This window comes from Empidonax traillii, unplaced genomic scaffold (assembly GCF_003031625.1).
Source record: "Empidonax traillii isolate 1590-97213 ecotype Southwest subspecies unplaced genomic scaffold, ASM303162v1 scaffold481:size658601, whole genome shotgun sequence".
In the NCBI taxonomy this organism is placed as follows: domain Eukaryota; kingdom Metazoa; phylum Chordata; class Aves; order Passeriformes; family Tyrannidae; genus Empidonax; species Empidonax traillii.
Genome location: NW_020955674.1, coordinates 411,038 through 428,835, shown reverse-complemented (window position 1 = coordinate 428,835; position 17,798 = coordinate 411,038). Strand labels below are relative to the sequence as shown.

Here is a 17,798-nt window from a genome sequence, read left to right as displayed (position 1 = left end):
TCCCTAGTCAGATGATGTGATGAGGTGACAGTACTCCTTAGAGAGTGAGACCTTAGAGAGAGAACCCACCCTGACCATAGGCAACTTTTAGCTTTCAGTAGCAATTTGTCCAGTCCTGTTTTAGACTCCCTGAAAATAAGAGTAATCACATTGCCATATTAATAAAAACAATTTGGGACAATACAGCATTTTCCAAAGTGTGAGTTACGTCACATTAATACCCGGATGGTCTAACTTCATTTCAGCTTGCCTTTTTTATTATGGTCTTATAGAAGAAGTTTTTGTACCTGAACTGGTAAAAAGAAACATGTTTTTCTTAGAAATAAAAAGTGTTGATGCTGCCTTTGAAATCATATGGCTAGGCAGTACTTTCATGACAGCGTCTGGCATTGATCTGGTCTGTTCAGTTTCAAATTGTTTTATGGTTCTTGATGAGTGTCCTCACAGCCCACTAATAGAGCAATTTATTTCTGCCCTGAGCACTTCATTTGGTTTAGTCATACACTATCTGTAACAATTAACAGTTTACCAACAGAATTAAGATAATAGGACCAAATTCTCTTTTACTCCATACTGTTATAATCCCACTGATATCAGTCAGATTCCATCAAAATAAGTATGAGCAGAAAATAGACTTTTAGCTTAAAAGTATCTGAATTGCTTAGGAATTTGTTCTGGAAAATTAAAAATAGAGACTAATGAGTTAACCTTTTATATCATAACTTGTTAGGTTTTGCATGAAGGAAACAGTTTTATGTTCATTACAGCTGGTGTGTTGTAATATTGGTACTTGTCATATTTCAGTTGATTTATTGACAGATTTTCCTCTTAATGAAGTTTAGATAGAATTTTTTCATTGTTGTTGATTCAGATATTCTAATGTATTAGCATTTTTTTGTACATTGGCTGCCTGAAGCATGCATTCAGTGCTTGAAGCTAGTTTGCTGCTTCTGTTTTAAGTAGCGTTTCCAAATCTTGCATGCTGTATTAAAAAAACAAATTTGCATTTGATGTCATTTTATCATCTTGACAGCCTCCTAATCTACTGTACTCCTCTGTAAGAACAAGTAGATGGAATTACAAGTTGTTATCCATGGGAAATCGTGTAATGATGTAATTAATGCTAGTAGAACAGCTAACAATAATGATAATATCCAAAAACTTCAGGCAGAATCCTTAAAATGATGTTGCAGAAATGAAGTCTCTAAAGATATTTATAGTCCAAAATGACTTGATTTTAGTTTTCCTGACATGTTAAGTTGAATACATTTATACTAACGCACTTTCAATATAATAGATGTTGTGCTGTACAGAAAATGATGAGACAAAGTAACAAAGTCATAATATGGTAATTCTGGATCCAAATTAATTAGCACATACGCAGTGAGGGTTTCAGGTGAAGTACATGCTGTCTGGTGTGTTGGATCTTCAGGGTTTACAATCAGCATATCCTGCAGCCAGTGCAAGCAATGTATGGGGTTGTTGGCTTCCCTGATGCTGCTGAAAGCAGTGAATGTCCCTGAACAGTAAACAACAGTTTGTTGAATGATATTATTGCTTAGAATGTTTTAGATCTTCTTCTATAAAGCATACATAAACATATTTCTTTAAAAAGTAAATGGACTATTATATATGCTCAGATGGAGATACTTTATGAGATTTATTATAAAATCAGAATTGATAACAATTACCAAATCCACTGTATTCCCAGTGCATCAGCTGGAGATTTCTGTCTCATTTAATAACATTGATTACCTTCTATAACTCCTACAGGTCCAGATTGTATCACACCAAATTTTGGTCACAAGACTTTTCAATAATTTTTTTTTTTTAACAGTTACTGCTTATGATGCTAGTAGAAACAAAAATGTCCTAAAGTATGTTTTGAAAAACAGTACCTTCTGTATACTTTTGATTCTTCTTTTTTTTTTTCTTTCTGTCTTCAATGGCAGCCCTTCCATCTCTCCCTTTTTGAAATTAAGTTGGGAATTGACATTTCCCCTAATAGTACAATCTTCATCAATAGCAAGCACTCTAAAATACAGGAAAAAGTAAATTAGAAAACCCCAAATTTGGGGGATAGAAGATAAGCACAATTTCAGAGATGCTCTTTTTGTCTGTAGTTTTGTCTGTAGTCAGGCGATTTACCTGATCTTCAGCAAATCTGAGTACACAAGTAAGATACTAAAGAGCTGTTCCTGCGACTTGAATATTATAACAATAACATAGTTTGAAAGCGAAATTCTATTTCCTTTTTTTTTTTTTTTTTAAAAAACACTTAGTTTGCAATGCATGGAGGAATTCTGGTTATAATTTATTCTTTTTTGCCGTGTTCATGGAAAATATGAAAGAGATGGTACTCCATATTCTGTTTGATAAATTGTTGTTTTTCAAAATTTGGCCTCTTATTGTTGTACGTGACTAAATATAGACAAGATATTGTTTCCCTATTTTACATTAAACTCTACAAGTGGTTCCCCTTAAGTATCTCCTGTAGTGGATGTCAATCCTTGACATGGTTCTTTTGAACTATTATAGTTTAGTAATGATCAGTGAAATCATTGTAGAAGATTTTATTGGGTGGATTTTTTTAAATCATTGATATAACAGATCTATACCCACATACTTGCAGGTACTCCCTTAGGTGAAGTAAAAAATAATTTATCAAATGAAAAGGGAATATGTACAGGGTCATACTAGGTATGGATTTGATTCCATTTGCATCTGCATAAATCTTACACAAGTCTGAAGTGAATAAATTTGCATCAATGTAAAACTGGATTAATTGAGATCCCAACCAGGTCAGGGCTTTCCAGCTTCTCAGAGGAAACTGGCAAAGGAAGTCATTAACTTCAAGATACACTTTACTCAAAGAATATTAACTGGATCAGGGATGTTCAGTTGCTAGCAAAACATCTTCTCAGTGTTTGGTGCATTTCTTCTTTCTGTTGGTTTTGATTTTAAATGTGAATAAAATGCTTCCTGTTGTGCAAAAGATGAGATAAAGTTCATCAGGTCCAATTCTGTGATTTTTTTTTTTTTTTAGGCCAAAAATTTTTGTCTTTTTTGAATCAAAACCAATATTCTAGTAAATGTAAGGCTTCCTTTGCCTTTCACTCCTGCCAAATTAGGTCTTGGAATTTAGTGCTGAGGCTGACACTGATCGTGGGAGTCAAATGTCAAATATCTTAGCAGTGATTGAATTCAGGAAAAAAACAAATTTAAAAGCAATTTGCAGTTCTTTTTCAGAAGTACACAGGAGTTGGCAACTAAATTATCATTTCTGTGAAAATTATTTGAACTTACAGGAGCCTTTGAGCCATGTGCCAATAAATTCAGGTATTGTCAAGCACTACTTTCAACTGTAAATAATTATATGTGACTTCTGTAATACATTTTATTAAAAGAATAAAAAAAATTCTCCACATGGAAATTATTTACCTTCTGCCTTCTCGAACCACCCCTCCATTATGCCTTTGGTGCAACATCTGGGCATGATGCATAATTATATTGAGGACTTTTAGAATCAGTGTCTTCCTTTAACTGCTAGGTAAACTTTTAAGGTTCAGGTGCTGTGTGGAATCAGTCACTGTGGGTATGAGATGTTGAAATCAACCATTAATTGAATAAAAATGGAGGTTATTTAGTAGTAGCTGAAAAGTCTTTGCATCTTACTTTCTGTAGTCATGCTTGCAACTGCCCCTTCTTGCTTTTTTGACCAAAAAGATTGGGATTTAGAAATGGAAGAGTGAAGTACATTTTGCATTATTCACTACTTGTTGCTGTGGCAACATAGATGCATAATTTTAAGGGCAAGCATTTCTCAGCCTTTGGGGTAGATAGCATTTTATGTCTTTTTGCTATTTCAGATTGAGGAATGGGATTATGTTTCATCATATTTTTATAGTTATCGTACATTCTCTTGAAGTGTAATGTATGTTATGTTTGTAAAATATATAATAATTTATAAATTAGTAAAAAGAGTGATTTCTAATTGCTCTCAGATGCCATGTAAATGAGAGATTAGCTATTACAACAAAAAATATAATCTGTATTACTAGAGCTTTGGTAAATAGTTTAATGTATTGGGAATTCTTGACAACAGATAGATGAAGACCTGCCACTTTAAAAACTCCCTTGCCTTAACTGCTTTCTAACTCCAGTAGTCAAAAGCTGTTAAGCTTTAAGTGCTCTGTCATATTTGTGGGCTTTTTTAGCAAAGAGTAGAGCAGGCAGCAGTGATGATGGAAAACGATGGTAGGTAGACTTAAAATGCTATAAAGCATAGAAACAATTGTATGTAATGCCTGGAATTGAAAGCTTTTTAAATGAAATGATCAGCCATATGTGCCACCCTTATGGACCCTGTAAGGAGAAGAAAAGAAATGTACCCTATTGCTAACTGTGCATGAAATTGCAGTGTTAGAAGATACTGACCAGATGTTTCAATCTCAACAAATAGCTTGTTATGTGACTGAGTGAAAATCTCTCTGCTGCTTTGATCACATACACCTTAAAGGAAGAAGTAATTTAATAGAGGTTGTCCAAGTTCATCATTGTCAGTAAACTTTGACTTGACCTTTGCCATCTGTTTTTGATACTGTTGCTGATAGAAGCTGATAGGCAGCTGTTTACAGTTTGTGCTTTATGAATTCTGTGCTGCCAGACAATGAAAGAAGTCTCTCCACTTGTGGATTTTCTTGCTGCCCTTCTGAGTGTGGGTGTATTCATTGAGACTGCACATCATCTAGCAGGGGAGTGAGGGTGACATATGCATGGGTTTTGAAAAGGAAGATTTGGTTTAATGTTATAGATGTGCAAAATCATAAGCAAAATATCCTAAAAACCTCTCTTTGCTACAGCATCTACTTCACTTATAAATTAGTATTTAAATACATCTACAATGCTTTTGCACTGGAGAATTTCAAGGCATTTTTAACATGCTTATCAGTCTTCCCTGTATCTCTTTGAAGGTACAGGTAGAGCAGGCTCAGGCAGTAGAGTACAGCTGCCCAATGACTCTGTCTTATTAAACCCAAGTATGTTGTTGCATTTTCATGTTGTTTATATCCTTCCATTAACAGCTTAGCACCACTGCTTCCAGCCACAGAGGAACAACACTTTTGTGTTGTACTTTACTTGCTACTTTTCACTGTTTCACACACAGTGTTCAACAAGGAAGTTTGTATCTTCTTTTACTAATCAAGGTACTTGTAATCCTTACCTCATACACAGCTTTGTAGTATTGGCAGACTTTTTAATAAACAGTTGTATACACTGTATACAGCTGCAGAAGAGCCCCAAGGAAACCTGGAATTCCTACTGTTAATGTACCCCTCATGTAACTGTCATGGGAGTGATGAGGAACTGGTGTGACTGCCGTGTTTTGTAGGTCTGGCACCTTCTACCTGGTTTTGAGAAGGGACTGCAAAAATGTTGGGGAAAGGGAGTGACACATCATATCAAACAATGAGGAGGTGGTTGATGTGTCAAGTTCTGCCCTTAAATTGGGAAGAGATGCAAGGCCAGCAGTTGAGCAGTTGTGTGCCTTGTAAGGCCTTGCAGGAGACATTCTCCTTTGGTCTCAGATAACATAAACCAACCATCAGAAGAGAGGCTGCAGCACTTAAGGTATTTGAGGCAGAACCGTCCATTATCAATACAGCATAAAAGTGCGATGGCGTAAAGAATTAGGTCCCAATATTTAAGGGTTACAATAAAAGAAAGTGTTAGCTTTTGACCACACTGAAACTTTGGAATATGGCTAGACATGTTTAATTACAGAAAATACGCTTCTATTTCTTGTTCAGCAAGAAGCTTCCGAACTAGAGTAAAAATAAAGCAGCGGACAAGCAGATGAAGAGCAATGATAAGGAGTAGGAAATGGAATACTGAAGAATAGCAGCACTGAAAATAGTTATTTGGACTATAGATTTCTTTAAGAGGCAGTTTGTTAACTCTGTGTTTTTAAATGTAGAAGTGAATGAAGTACTGCTCCTGGATGATTAATGTTTTGATAGGCATCTTAGTTTGAAAAGCTGTAGCAAAATGCAACTTGTGGCACTACATTAAAACTGATAGATGTTCTTGTGCAGAGATTTGGTTAATACATGTTGAACCAAATGTTGATAAGATTTAGATATTGGTCTCAGTGCAAGGCTTTAGCTGCTCTTTTCCTTTAAAAAATATTAGCACTTTTATCTCATTTGACTGGAAGTTGCTTGAGGGTGTTGTCATGCATTTTAACGATATCACTTCCTCATGCAAGATTTGGCAGCTTCAGCTAATGGTGGAAGAATTACTGCACAGGACGTGGGGCTCCTTTTTGCAAGCCTGCTTTTATAAAGATAAGCCTATTTTTTCCTTTTGCCATTTTTTTCTTATATGGACATTATGTGATAATGGCTGTTGCAATCTTTGTAAGTTGATCAAAGAGTATTAAAAAAAGGAGAAAAGATATCCAAGAGAAAAGATTAGCACAAACTGTGGCATCTCATCTGTTTTCCAGGGTCTTGCTGCTGTGATCTCATGACAATGATTCTGGAGTTAGGTATCCTGGGTCTGCCTGGGATGGAGTTAATTTTTTTTCATAGGAGCCCATACGCTTCTGTGGTTTAGGTTTGTCACCGAAACAGAGTTGTTTAACACAGTGATATTGTAACTATTGCTGAACGACGCTTGCACAGTATCAAGGCCTTCTCTGTTTTTTCACTCCGCTGCCCCCAGCAAGTAGACTGCAGGGTAGAAAAGAAGTTGGGAAGGGTCACAGTCAGGACAGTTGGCCAAAGAGATAATCCAGGCCACATGGAATATGGTCAGCAATAAAACTGTTGGGGGCAGGGAAGGAAAGTGAGTTTTTCCAAGTAGCTGTGGCTCAGAGAGTGGCTGAGCATCAATCTGCTGGTGGGAAGTGGTGAATGAATGTCTTTGCATCATTTCTTCTTGACCCTTGCATTTTTTTCTCACTGTTGCACTTCCAGTTCTCTCCTTTATGCCCCAAGGAGAGACGATTAAGAGAGTGACTGGGTGGAGGTTTAACTGCTGCCTGGGGTTAACCCACTACAGTAGGGTTTTTAAATGATATGGTATGTGTAATGGCAGTGGAATCTTGAGGTCTATCATATCATTCACAAGAAATAAGTGAGCTCACTTGGGACAATGATACTAATGCCTTTTTTAGGATTTTTTTACATATTGTCAGTTTTTTGTGTGTTTTTAAGATAGGTAATGATTTAACTTTTGATTGAACATTTTCTCATTTTATCTGATCATCTAAGATGAGGTGTGATTTAATGTCTTTTAACATCTAAAATATTCCTAAAAATATTAACAAGAGGTTTTAAAGGACTGTGTATGTATTGGTGATTGAACACAACAGGGACACTGTTGATGAGGGGCACAACAGATTGGTAAATCCTTTTGAAAAGTATATGGATTCATTCTAAAATTTAGAACATAAAAATAAGAGACACTGTCCCTGTTTTGATTTACCAAAAAGACCACTTCATGAGTAGTTACTCACATTGTTTAGTTTAGATTTTAGCAAGCATGTTAAGTCTTATCTAATTTTAGGTCTTTAGAGTCCTCTCCTCTGTGAGCTGCAATTTAAAATAAGATCAGATTTGACAGGTCATGCAGAGAAGAGTCCGGCTTCAAATAACACACTTCAGATGCACTTCAGATGTCTGTATTCAGTGTTAATGAGTTTTGAAGATCCTTCACTGTGAAGGGGCAGAATGCTTCCTGTTGTGTTGTCAGTTCCTAGGCATTTAGGATTCAAGTCTACAGCTGAAAACTCCGATGTGCAGAAGGTATGTCAGTCTGAGCAAAGCTTCGTAGGCTTTGGTGTTGTTAGTCTAAGATGACTGACAGATGTGGAAATGCACTACTGGCTGCCACTTTAAAAATTAATTCAGGACCTAAGGAGTTCAGACAGAGAACAATGTGGGACTGGTAGTGAGTGTCTTCATCAACCTCCTCGTCCCAGTTATCAGAATTGTCCAGTTAGCAGTCGCACTTCCAGCAAACCACAGAGTTGGAGTAAAGTGAAATAATTTCTGAAATACCTTTGTCATAGTCAGAGGGCTATAAAGCTGTTATAAGATTCATCTGAATTATGTTTCTTTTTTAAGTCTTAAGGGATTGTGTACTGAGACTCAAGAGTAGCAAACTCCTCTTTTACAGGGAAAGTGTCTTTGCAACTGGTCCAGTGAGGTAAATTAATAGGGTCCTCCTTTATGGCAAAATTTGGAGGAGCGGCAAAGAAAATTTTGGAATGAAGATCAGGTGTTGTAGTAGGGGATACTGGACAATGCTCCTGTAGCAGAAGCATGACATTCTCAAGCTAAATAGGATAAGTCTGGGAAATTCAAATCGTAGAACTCTCTCTTTAATTCTGTAAGGCCACTGATTTTCTTTCACGTAATATGAAGGGGCATATTTTTTTTTTTTATTTTTTGGGTGTGAAAGCCCAGTCAGGCAACTCTGTCCTCTCACCTTGAATATCGTTCTGAAAAGACAGCACTGAGTATCTAATCAAAGTCAAGTCACTTCGAGTGTTAGAAGTGCTTCTAGAAGTGCTTCTGTAACTTGGAAGAAAGGTTGTTTCCAAAAACCGTTTTCTAATCAGACAGAAGTGGGAAATAGGTGTACCACATCTTCGGATCTGAGGATGTGAAAGGGTGGGACATAGTTCACTCCAAGCAGTCTCACAAAGTCACAATTGAGTCTTCAGAAGTTTTTCTTGTTACCAAGTTTTCTTGGCATCTCAACATCTTGCAAGAAAAGATGATGCTGTTCTCTGCAATTACCACCCACTCCTGGGAACACAAAGGTTCTTACATGTCTCTGATAGCTGAAGCTTGCCAAAGAGTTCACCCTGTTAACTCTGATCATCAAAAACCTCTTGAACAGATACTCCTACTATTGTGAGCCCAAGTTAGCCTCATGAAAATGAGGAGAGAAGCATTCTGTCACTCTCTAGTGTGTCCTTGAGCAGCCAGGGTGCTGGCCTCTTTTGCAAGTGCTGGCCTCAGTATTTTATCGTAAGAAATAATGTGCCTGTAGCGATATGGTCATTTTATGTTAGATTATGCTTATTTTGAAACGGCTGAATTTTAAGGCAGAGTTATGCTAAAGACAAGATATAAAATTAAAAAATAATAAAAATTAATATTTGCTTTGCATTTACTAGGGGGCACACAACCAAAATGCATGGAAAATGCAATCTGTTTAAGTCAAGAGAACATGTGAAAGGTGTTCTATTTCCCGTGCTCCTTTCTCTGTCACAGATGTTTATGGTAACTGAAAAGGTCAGGGCCTGTCCTTGTGCGTACCTGATGTCTAAGCTGCATTGACAGAAGAAAACTTTAGGATAGAGAAACACATTAGATTTCATAAACTGCTCCAGATTTTGAGTTTCCTTTGTGGTATCCCACTCCTGAGGCTGTCTTGTTCTTTCATGATAAGTTCCTGCTTTTGACACTTATGTCTTTGGGCCATTAGCAGCCTCAAATTCCCTTGGGTGCTGGTGAGGATTCATGGTGTGGCCAGGTGCCAACCTCTCTTGACCAGACTGTCAATACAGTTCGTTAGTAGCTGCCTCGCTGCCTAGCCAAACCCTAGATAATTAACTCATTATGCTGGTTCCTGCTGAGCTGGGTCATTTTCCGTTTCTGTCTGGAGTCTTTTTCATTCAATTAAATCTTATATTCCACATAAATCTATAAAACGAATTTTCAGTTTATATAACCAAATACCTGGCATTAGTGTTTGCAGTTTGTTATTGGCTTTCATACGATATTGGCTATAATGCTGCAAGACTGCTTCGTGATGATAAACGTCTTGGGATGACTGGCTCCCATTCCCATTTAGAGCGTTGTAGCCAAAGTGTTGCTAATAACAATAATGCATGAAGTAACCCATAGGAGCCTGATTTTCCATATCAGGTTATTAAAACTCAAAATCCAATTCTGGAACAAAATTTTAAAAAAACCAAATTCTCAAGAGTCTGCCTTGAAAAGTGTGTTTTTCCACACATATGCAAAAGGTGCCTGCTGTGACTCATTCCACTGGGTGCAACCTCAGTGGTGTACCACAGAGATACTTCTGTTGTTCAGTTTCTTTAAGTTTGTAATGTGCTGTCCAGTTTTGCTCTTACTATTATCTAGTCTTCTAGCTGAGGAAAGGAGGATCAGTTTGGAGTTTTGCAACTCGCAACACCTCACCAGCATTATTGTGGGAGTAAGAGCAGCTAATTCTGAGAAGCTGGGAGTACTGGTAACGGGAGATCTGTGATGAGAGGATCTTGCCAGAAATACTGCTGAACTACTTTTCCATCTTCCTCAGTGTTGCTTAACTTAGCTCAGATGCTGAGATACTTATATATTGGGAATACCCCCCACCATATAATACCTGTGTTTCAAATAGTCATGAATATAAGTAGAACCACTACTGTTGGAAGAAGTGATCTGGAGCATATACAGAGGTTCATCTCGAGAAATCCTAGATCATGACTTTTGATTCTCAAGTATATCTTGACAAGAATTTAAAATAAGGATTGTGACAGCTTAAAATGGCTTGTATCACATCTGAATTCAAACTGAGCTGCTGCCAATAGCCAAAACTGTGATACTTGAACAGAAATTCTTTTTTTTCCAGAAATTTATGTGAAATTTTACTTACTACCATTCCAAATATTGTTGAACTTATATACGAAGTCTGTAAAAGTTATGTCATTTGATGAAATGTTGTAAACCTTAAGTGCAGTTTAAAGTCTTATGTTTTTTTGAAGATTTGTTGTGGTTTGGTGCTTTAATGAATGTTGTTCATAGTGATCTCTATTAATTTTTGTTAATTGTGACAGTAAGGCATGCTTGCATGGGACACAAGGCTTTAGTATTGTGGAAACTTGTTCCATATTTGCTTACCGTAGGTCACAACAGTTTTAGTCTTGCTAAATAATCTGTTCTATTTAAGCACACCTCCATCCATAAAAGAGAATAGTTCCCGAGACACATAAGTGAATACTGTGCAAATGTGTATTGTGTATGTGCAAACGTGTGTCAGATGCAAGGGTATCACTGTGTGAAATGGATCAATTCACTTATTAGGGGTTTTCGTACTTTATATTAGAGTGGTGTGGAATGATTAGCAGAGCATATGTAGTGTGCATTTCATGGATGAGGAATTGAACGCTGTCACCATCTGACGATACAACCTTTTTCTTCTTAAATTTTATATATGTTAAATTGCTGCAAGAAAGAGACCTTTCAACCTTTATCCACCTTTGTCTTATTAATGAAGACTTTACATGACCTTTTTTTTTTTTTCCCCCCTCTCTCTCTTCCCCCTCTGGAACTGGAAGTAATAAAGATGTGACTAAGTACGTATTTGCAACTTAGTTACTTGACCTTTCTACAACCCACAGCTATCACTAATGCTGCTTTGTAATGGAGACATTATCGTTTACTTAAATCTTGATTAGGAAACAATTATAAGTAGAGTTTTAGTATAGCAGAAAATTGATGTAGTCTTTAATTCATACTATAGATTGAGAGGATAAGCTTCCTGACTGTAATTAGACTGAATTATAGTGACTTCAGTTGGTTGACTCACCACCAGCAGAGTAGGGCCTATGATTGTTTCTTCACATTTTTTTTTTTTAGCTCACTCTTGATTTCACATTGCTGATAAATGCTATATTTTAACTTAGTATAAAATGGCATCATGTACAACATTTACAGCTGAATGATGCATATTTTCTATTAATAAAAGAGGAGCTTTATGAAATAACTTGGCACTGTAGCAACACTGTGCAACCACACTCTTCCTTTACAATTCAAGTGACAGAACTGCTCTTAATAAAGTTGGAGATAGATATTTTCATGTGTGGTTTAACAATGTAAATGGGAAGCATTTCCCTTTTTGCATGTAATTCAATGATAGACACAAATGGTTATATTCAGTACCATTTTAGTCTTCCTGTATGTTCTAAATGTTACATAATGTTTCTTAGATTTCTCAAATGTATTGTTTTCCTTACATGATCTCTCTGTTTTTGTAGGATTTCTTTTTTTGTGTGTGTTGTTGTTTTTTGTTTGTTTGTTCTTTTGTGTGTGTGTGTTCTTTTGTTGTTGTTTTTTTATTGTTATTGTTGGTTTGGGGTTTTTTGTGGGATATTTTTGTTTCTTTCTTCTGTATTTTCTACAATTTTCTCTATGAAAATACTATATGCTGCTTGATGGAATATGAATGTAGAGGCATCTCCTTTGAGCAAGGGAACCTCTTTTGAAATAACTTGTAAAAACATACTAATCTACTTTATTTGATCATGAACTACATGATTTAGGTTTTACATGCTCAGTAGCATCAATAAGGGTAAATTTTTTATTCTTTGCTGCCCTTTCCTCCCTTGCTGTACTAGACTTTTTTTATTTCAGGCATAGAAATGTTCTGTATGTCAAAATGTTCTGTAGGCACAGAGTGAAATATGGCAAGTGGAGAGAAAAAAATAGCAAAAATAATATACCAGGCATGTTAACTTTGTATTTGTTTGGTGTTTTTTTTTCTCCTGTCAATCTGCAGTGGATGATTCAGAGCCCTTACAAAGCTGCAACTTTCTTTGGGTGCATTGGCAAAGATAAATTTGGAGAGATCTTGAAGAAGAAGGCTGAGGAAGCTCATGTGGATGCCCATTATTATGAGCAGAGTGAACAGCCAACAGGAACCTGTGCTGCCTGCATCACTAGTGATAACAGGTCAGAGGCCTTTAATATTTTCTGAAGATACAAATACAGTTGGCACAGTGTGTGTAGCCTAATTTGTTTGGAGTATTGATCTTCAAAAATTGTGATTTGAATGATAAAGAAAGTATTGGTTTTAGACAGCATGGAACTGCCTAGACCATAGTTTGGGGGTGGCCAGTTTTAATATACTTTTAGAGAGCAGCAGTTTTATTATGGTCAAAAAGTGTGAGATAATAATGTAGTAGTTCTTTCTGAACTTTACAGCTTCCAGTCACTCTGGAGAGAAGAAATATGTGGGAGGCAAAACTTGGTTGATAAGTATGTTCATGAAGCCTATGTGCAAAGCTGATTGGCATGTAAGGCATGTACCTAAATGGCAAATGAGGAATATGCTACAGGTGATACTGTGTTTAATGAGGATAGGTGTTAGCATATAGCCAGATTGAAAGGGTTAATTCAGTTTTACACAAGAGAAAGAAAAAAAAAGTTTTTTTTTCTTTTGCTGTTGCACTTGTTCATCTAATACCTGTAATTCCGTATGTGTTACATTTTAAGAATTTCTTCTGAATTTGTCTGTCATATTTTCATTCACCACTTTTTTCTGTACATTTATCTTGAGCATGGCCCTTTACTTTCTTCTTTCACCCTCCGCCCACAAGACTTGAATTTGTGTTCTATTTCTTTGCTGATTACGTTCTGATGATTTTTAAAGGTTTCAAAGCCAGACAGTCAGGTCAACCCTATTTTTGAGATGTTACCAGCACTCATCAGCCCTCTCTGATTTCTGCCAATATCTAAATTTTCTGATACCAGATACTGAATCAAGAATGAAAATTACATCAGCTACCCTGAAGAATATTTTCTTTTTGGCTCACAATAATATCAAAATAGCTGTCATTATCCTTTTTGGTTTCCCTCTGTGGCTTTCAATGCTGTCACAAAGGACAGCTGTTGTACAAGCTCTCTGGACGAACTGTTTAAATGTTTGATCACTCTTCATGGGAGAAATTATTTTAATGATACCCAGTTGGAATATTCCTTCTTCCAACTTGTGTCTGTTCTTCCTTGTGTTCAAGAATAGTCTGGCTCCATTCTCTCTGTAAACTTTTATTAGATATTTGAAGAAGCAGGAAGGTCTCTCCATAGGTAGCTGTTCTTAGGGTTCGTCCAAGCCTTTCTGCATTTTTTAAGTGTTCCAGTCCTCTAATAATCTGGATGGCCCACTACTGGACTCACTGCATTGTGTCAGTGTCTTCCTTATAATGCAAAGCTCAAAGCTGGGCACAACACTCCAGATAAGGTGTGGAGCCCAGACCAGAGGTTTTCCTCCATTCTGGATATATAAATTCCTTTGTCCTGGCTGCATGCTTGCTCTTAGAGACCAGAATTAACCTTCTCTGTGCAGTACACTGCTGCTCTTGTTCCAAGGCTGGTCTGCCAGCATCTCCAGGTCCTTCTCTGGAAAACTGTGTGGTATCCTGTCAGCATTCAGCCTGTGTTGTTGTGTGGGATTTATTACATCCTAGTTACATAACTTTGCATTTACCTTCAAATTTTCTGCCAGCCTAATTCTCTAGGCCATTGAAGACCCACTACATGACAGACAGCCCTGTCCTCCAGCTTATCAACCTGTCCCTCCCAATTTATTGTCATACATAGTGTCTTACTCTCAGGAATGAATGTACATATTCAATGGAGGAAGGAAGTTCATTTATCTTCATCTGGAGTTTTGACATTAATTATGTCTACAGACTTCCCCCTTCATCTCCAAGATTCATATTCAGTTTTTCAAAGAGAAGAAAAGAAATAAAGATGGTTTTGCTCTGTGCTTCTCTTCAGTCACATAGTGTCTATGTGTGCATCCTGTAACAAGCACCATTTTCGAGATAACGTGATGGGAAACTAAAGTCAAGGTTGTCAATAGGCATATAAAATGAATTCAGGAAAAGCACGTGCATCTCAATGCAATTTAAAAGTTTAGGTAAATCTGCTTATAAAAATATCTGCAAATACTTCTTTTATTAAGCAGTATTTTTTGTTTGCTAACATAAAACATAATATCAAATATTTTTACTCAAGTACTAGACAATGGCTTCATCTCAATCGATGCTTTAGAGCATGCTTGAGAGTGGCAGGGAGTTCAAGCTCTTTGGGAGACATTAAAAGTAGTGGAAGGTTGCTGCTAAAGACTTTATTGTGCAATAACCCTCATTCTAGAGAGAGCAAATTACCCTCTGATTGTTTCTTGGGTTTAGCAGTTTCTACTTTTGTAAGAATCCCTTCAACCTGGCCCCAGTTGGTAACTCTGTTTATTTGTTAATGTCTTGTCCCAGCTGAGGTGCTTGCTAACTTCAGGTAATTTGGCTCTCTTGTCTCTTGGAGGAGCTGGCTAATAGCATTCCTGTTTTTCCCAGGAAGTGACTATGTTTATGTTCCAGATGCCCTGATATGAACGTTTCTTATTTCTACAAGCTCTGTCTAGCTTTTTGTAGGACAGAGTTCTTAGCTGATGCGTGATTACCACCCTGAATTCTCTCCTTTAGCAGTACTAGTTTGCTTTGTTTTCTCAGAGCTTTCCAAGAAAATCCTAACACATGATTAAATTCTAAAGTAAGACCTACATTCTGTCATAGTCTGTGACTTTGATTTCTGCGTTCTGCTTAGAAATACCCACATGCACAGTGTCTCCATTAAGCTATTTCAATTCAAGCACTCTGGCTGTCTCCAATTACTGTGTTTCATTGAAAAGATATCTACCTTGTCTGTGTCCCACATGTTGAATGTAGTCAGACGTACAGTTTTAGTTTGGAAAAGCCTGGTGCTTTGTCATCAGTGTAGCAATCTTTTATTACTCATATGTGCAGAGCATCTCTACAGTTGGATGTAGCCACGTAGAGCTAGGTTTACAGTTCCAGGGGCATGTGGTAAGTGAAAGGAAACATATAGAAAGTAATTGCTCAGTTTTCTGGAACATAATTGCTTTTCACTTAGCAACATGCGTAGATAGACAAGATTTTTTTTTTTCCCAGCTATGCCCTCCATGGATATTTAAGGTTTGCCAAAACTGGAAGATTTAATTTGCTTTTACTTTTAAATTTGATTTACAGAAAGTTACCACAGTTATGCATATGTCTTTCTTGGATTTACTTGGTTCTCCAGTGGATTTTTTGTCATTGAAATGAAAACACTCATCAAGAATGAAACTTCTTGTCTGGTTACTTGTAATGTGACAGAGGCTTGGTCTATTTGTTCATAAATATTTTTCTTTTTTTGTTAGTTTCCAAATTCACATTAGTTCTTGTTGCCTTTAGGCTTTAGAATTAAAGAGATAAGCCCCAAGACTGTTCTTGAGATGAAATGACAAAGAACTATATTTTTTATATATTCAGAAAAAGTCCAACTTTGTTTTAATCTTTATATACTTAGAATAATAAACTCATAGAATATGCTGAGTTGGAAGAGACACATCAGGATCATTGAGTCCAACTCCTGGCTCTGCACAGGACACTTTAGAAGTCACACCGTGTGCCTGAGAGCATTTCCAAACACTTCTTGAAATCTGTCAGGCTTGATGCTGTGACCATTTCCTTGGGGAGATTGTTTCTGTGCCCGATCACCCTCCAAATGAAATATCTTTTCCTGATATCCAACCTGAAGCTCCCCTGACACAACTTCAGGCCATTACTTCAAGTCCTGTCACTGGTCACCAGAGAGATCAGTACCTGCCCCTCCTCTTCCCCATGTGAGGAAGTTGTAACTGCAATGAGGTCTCCCCTCAGTCTCCTCTCCAGGCTGAACAGACCAAGTGCCCTCAGCTACTTCTCATACGGCTTCCCCTCAAGGCCCTTCACCATCTTTGTTGCCTCCTTCGGACATTCTCTAAGAGTGTAATATCTTTCTTATATTGTGGTGCCCAAATCTGCCACAATATTCAAGGTGAGGCCACCCCAGAGCAGAGCGGGACAATCCCCTCCCTTGACCAGCTGGCGATGCTTTGCCTGATGCCCCCCCAGACATGGTTGGCCCTCCTGGCTGCCAGGGCACTGCTGGCTCATTTTCAACTTGCCATCCACCAGGACCCCCAGGGCCCTTTCCATAGCACAGCTTTCCAGCATCTCATTCCTCAGTCTGTAGGAACATCTGGGGTTGCCCCATCCCAGGTGCAGAATCCAGCACTTTCCCTTGTTGAACTTCATAGGATTGGTGACTGCCCAGTCCCCTAATTTGTCGAGGTCTCTCTACAGGGCCTCCCTGCCTGCAAGGGAGTCAACAGCTTCTCCCAGTTTAGTGTGTTGGCAAACTTACTTAGTATTCCTTCACATCTGTTTAACTTACAGGTATTGTCAGTGATGAGTGTTTACAGGGAGAATTGGTTGCTAAGAAATTGTTTTGGTATTTTGTTTGGGTTTTTATTGAAAAAAATTTCAAGAATATCTATTTTACTTACCTCCCAACACGTGTAATCTGGCTGATGTAGTTAAATATCTCGAAACAGTGATGTGTTAATGTTAATGGGGCATCCTTTGACATTAAATCTTGAAAAATATATTTAAAACTCTGTAGGTCAGCATGGAAATATCTCTTTCCCCAACTTCCTTTCTCTAAATATTGTTATTAAACATTCTCATAATAAAATTGCACAGAAGAATTTGGTCATGGTAGCCAGAGCGGAGAGCTAGTACATAATCATCTTTTTTATTATGACCTGTTTTAAGGAGTACATCTGTAAGTTTTGTGTGTTTCATAAGGCTGAATTGAGTGGGTGAAGAAGATTTAAAATAGAATGTATCTTGGATGCAACAGAGGCAGTATGATACAAGTATTTTTGTTCTTGTTAATGGAAGTTGTGTCCTACGGCTTGTGTTATAACTTGTTAGGAAAGAAGGAAGTACAAATGAGTTTTTGGTAGTTTTCCAATAATACACAGCTAAGCCAAAGGTTTTTTTTAACAGTTCATCATTTAAAAGTAGCAACATGACCCTTTTTTATTTGCTAAAGGAAAATATGAACCTAATGGGGGAGAAAACCAAACAAGCCTCTTTTTAAATAATA

General features: G+C 37.2%; 1 protein-coding gene across 3 annotated transcripts in view; it reads left to right on the top strand.

The window, feature by feature from the left end:
* ADK (adenosine kinase) overlaps nucleotides 1–17,798 on the top strand; it is a 274,114-nt gene that overhangs the window by 110,030 nt on the left and 146,286 nt on the right. For all 3 annotated transcript variants that reach the window (XM_027896130.1, XM_027896128.1, XM_027896129.1), the window contains exon 5: nucleotides 12,586–12,758. In XM_027896130.1, coding sequence (XP_027751931.1) covers nucleotides 12,586–12,758 — 173 coding nt within the window. The remainder of the gene's footprint in view (nucleotides 1–12,585; nucleotides 12,759–17,798) is intronic.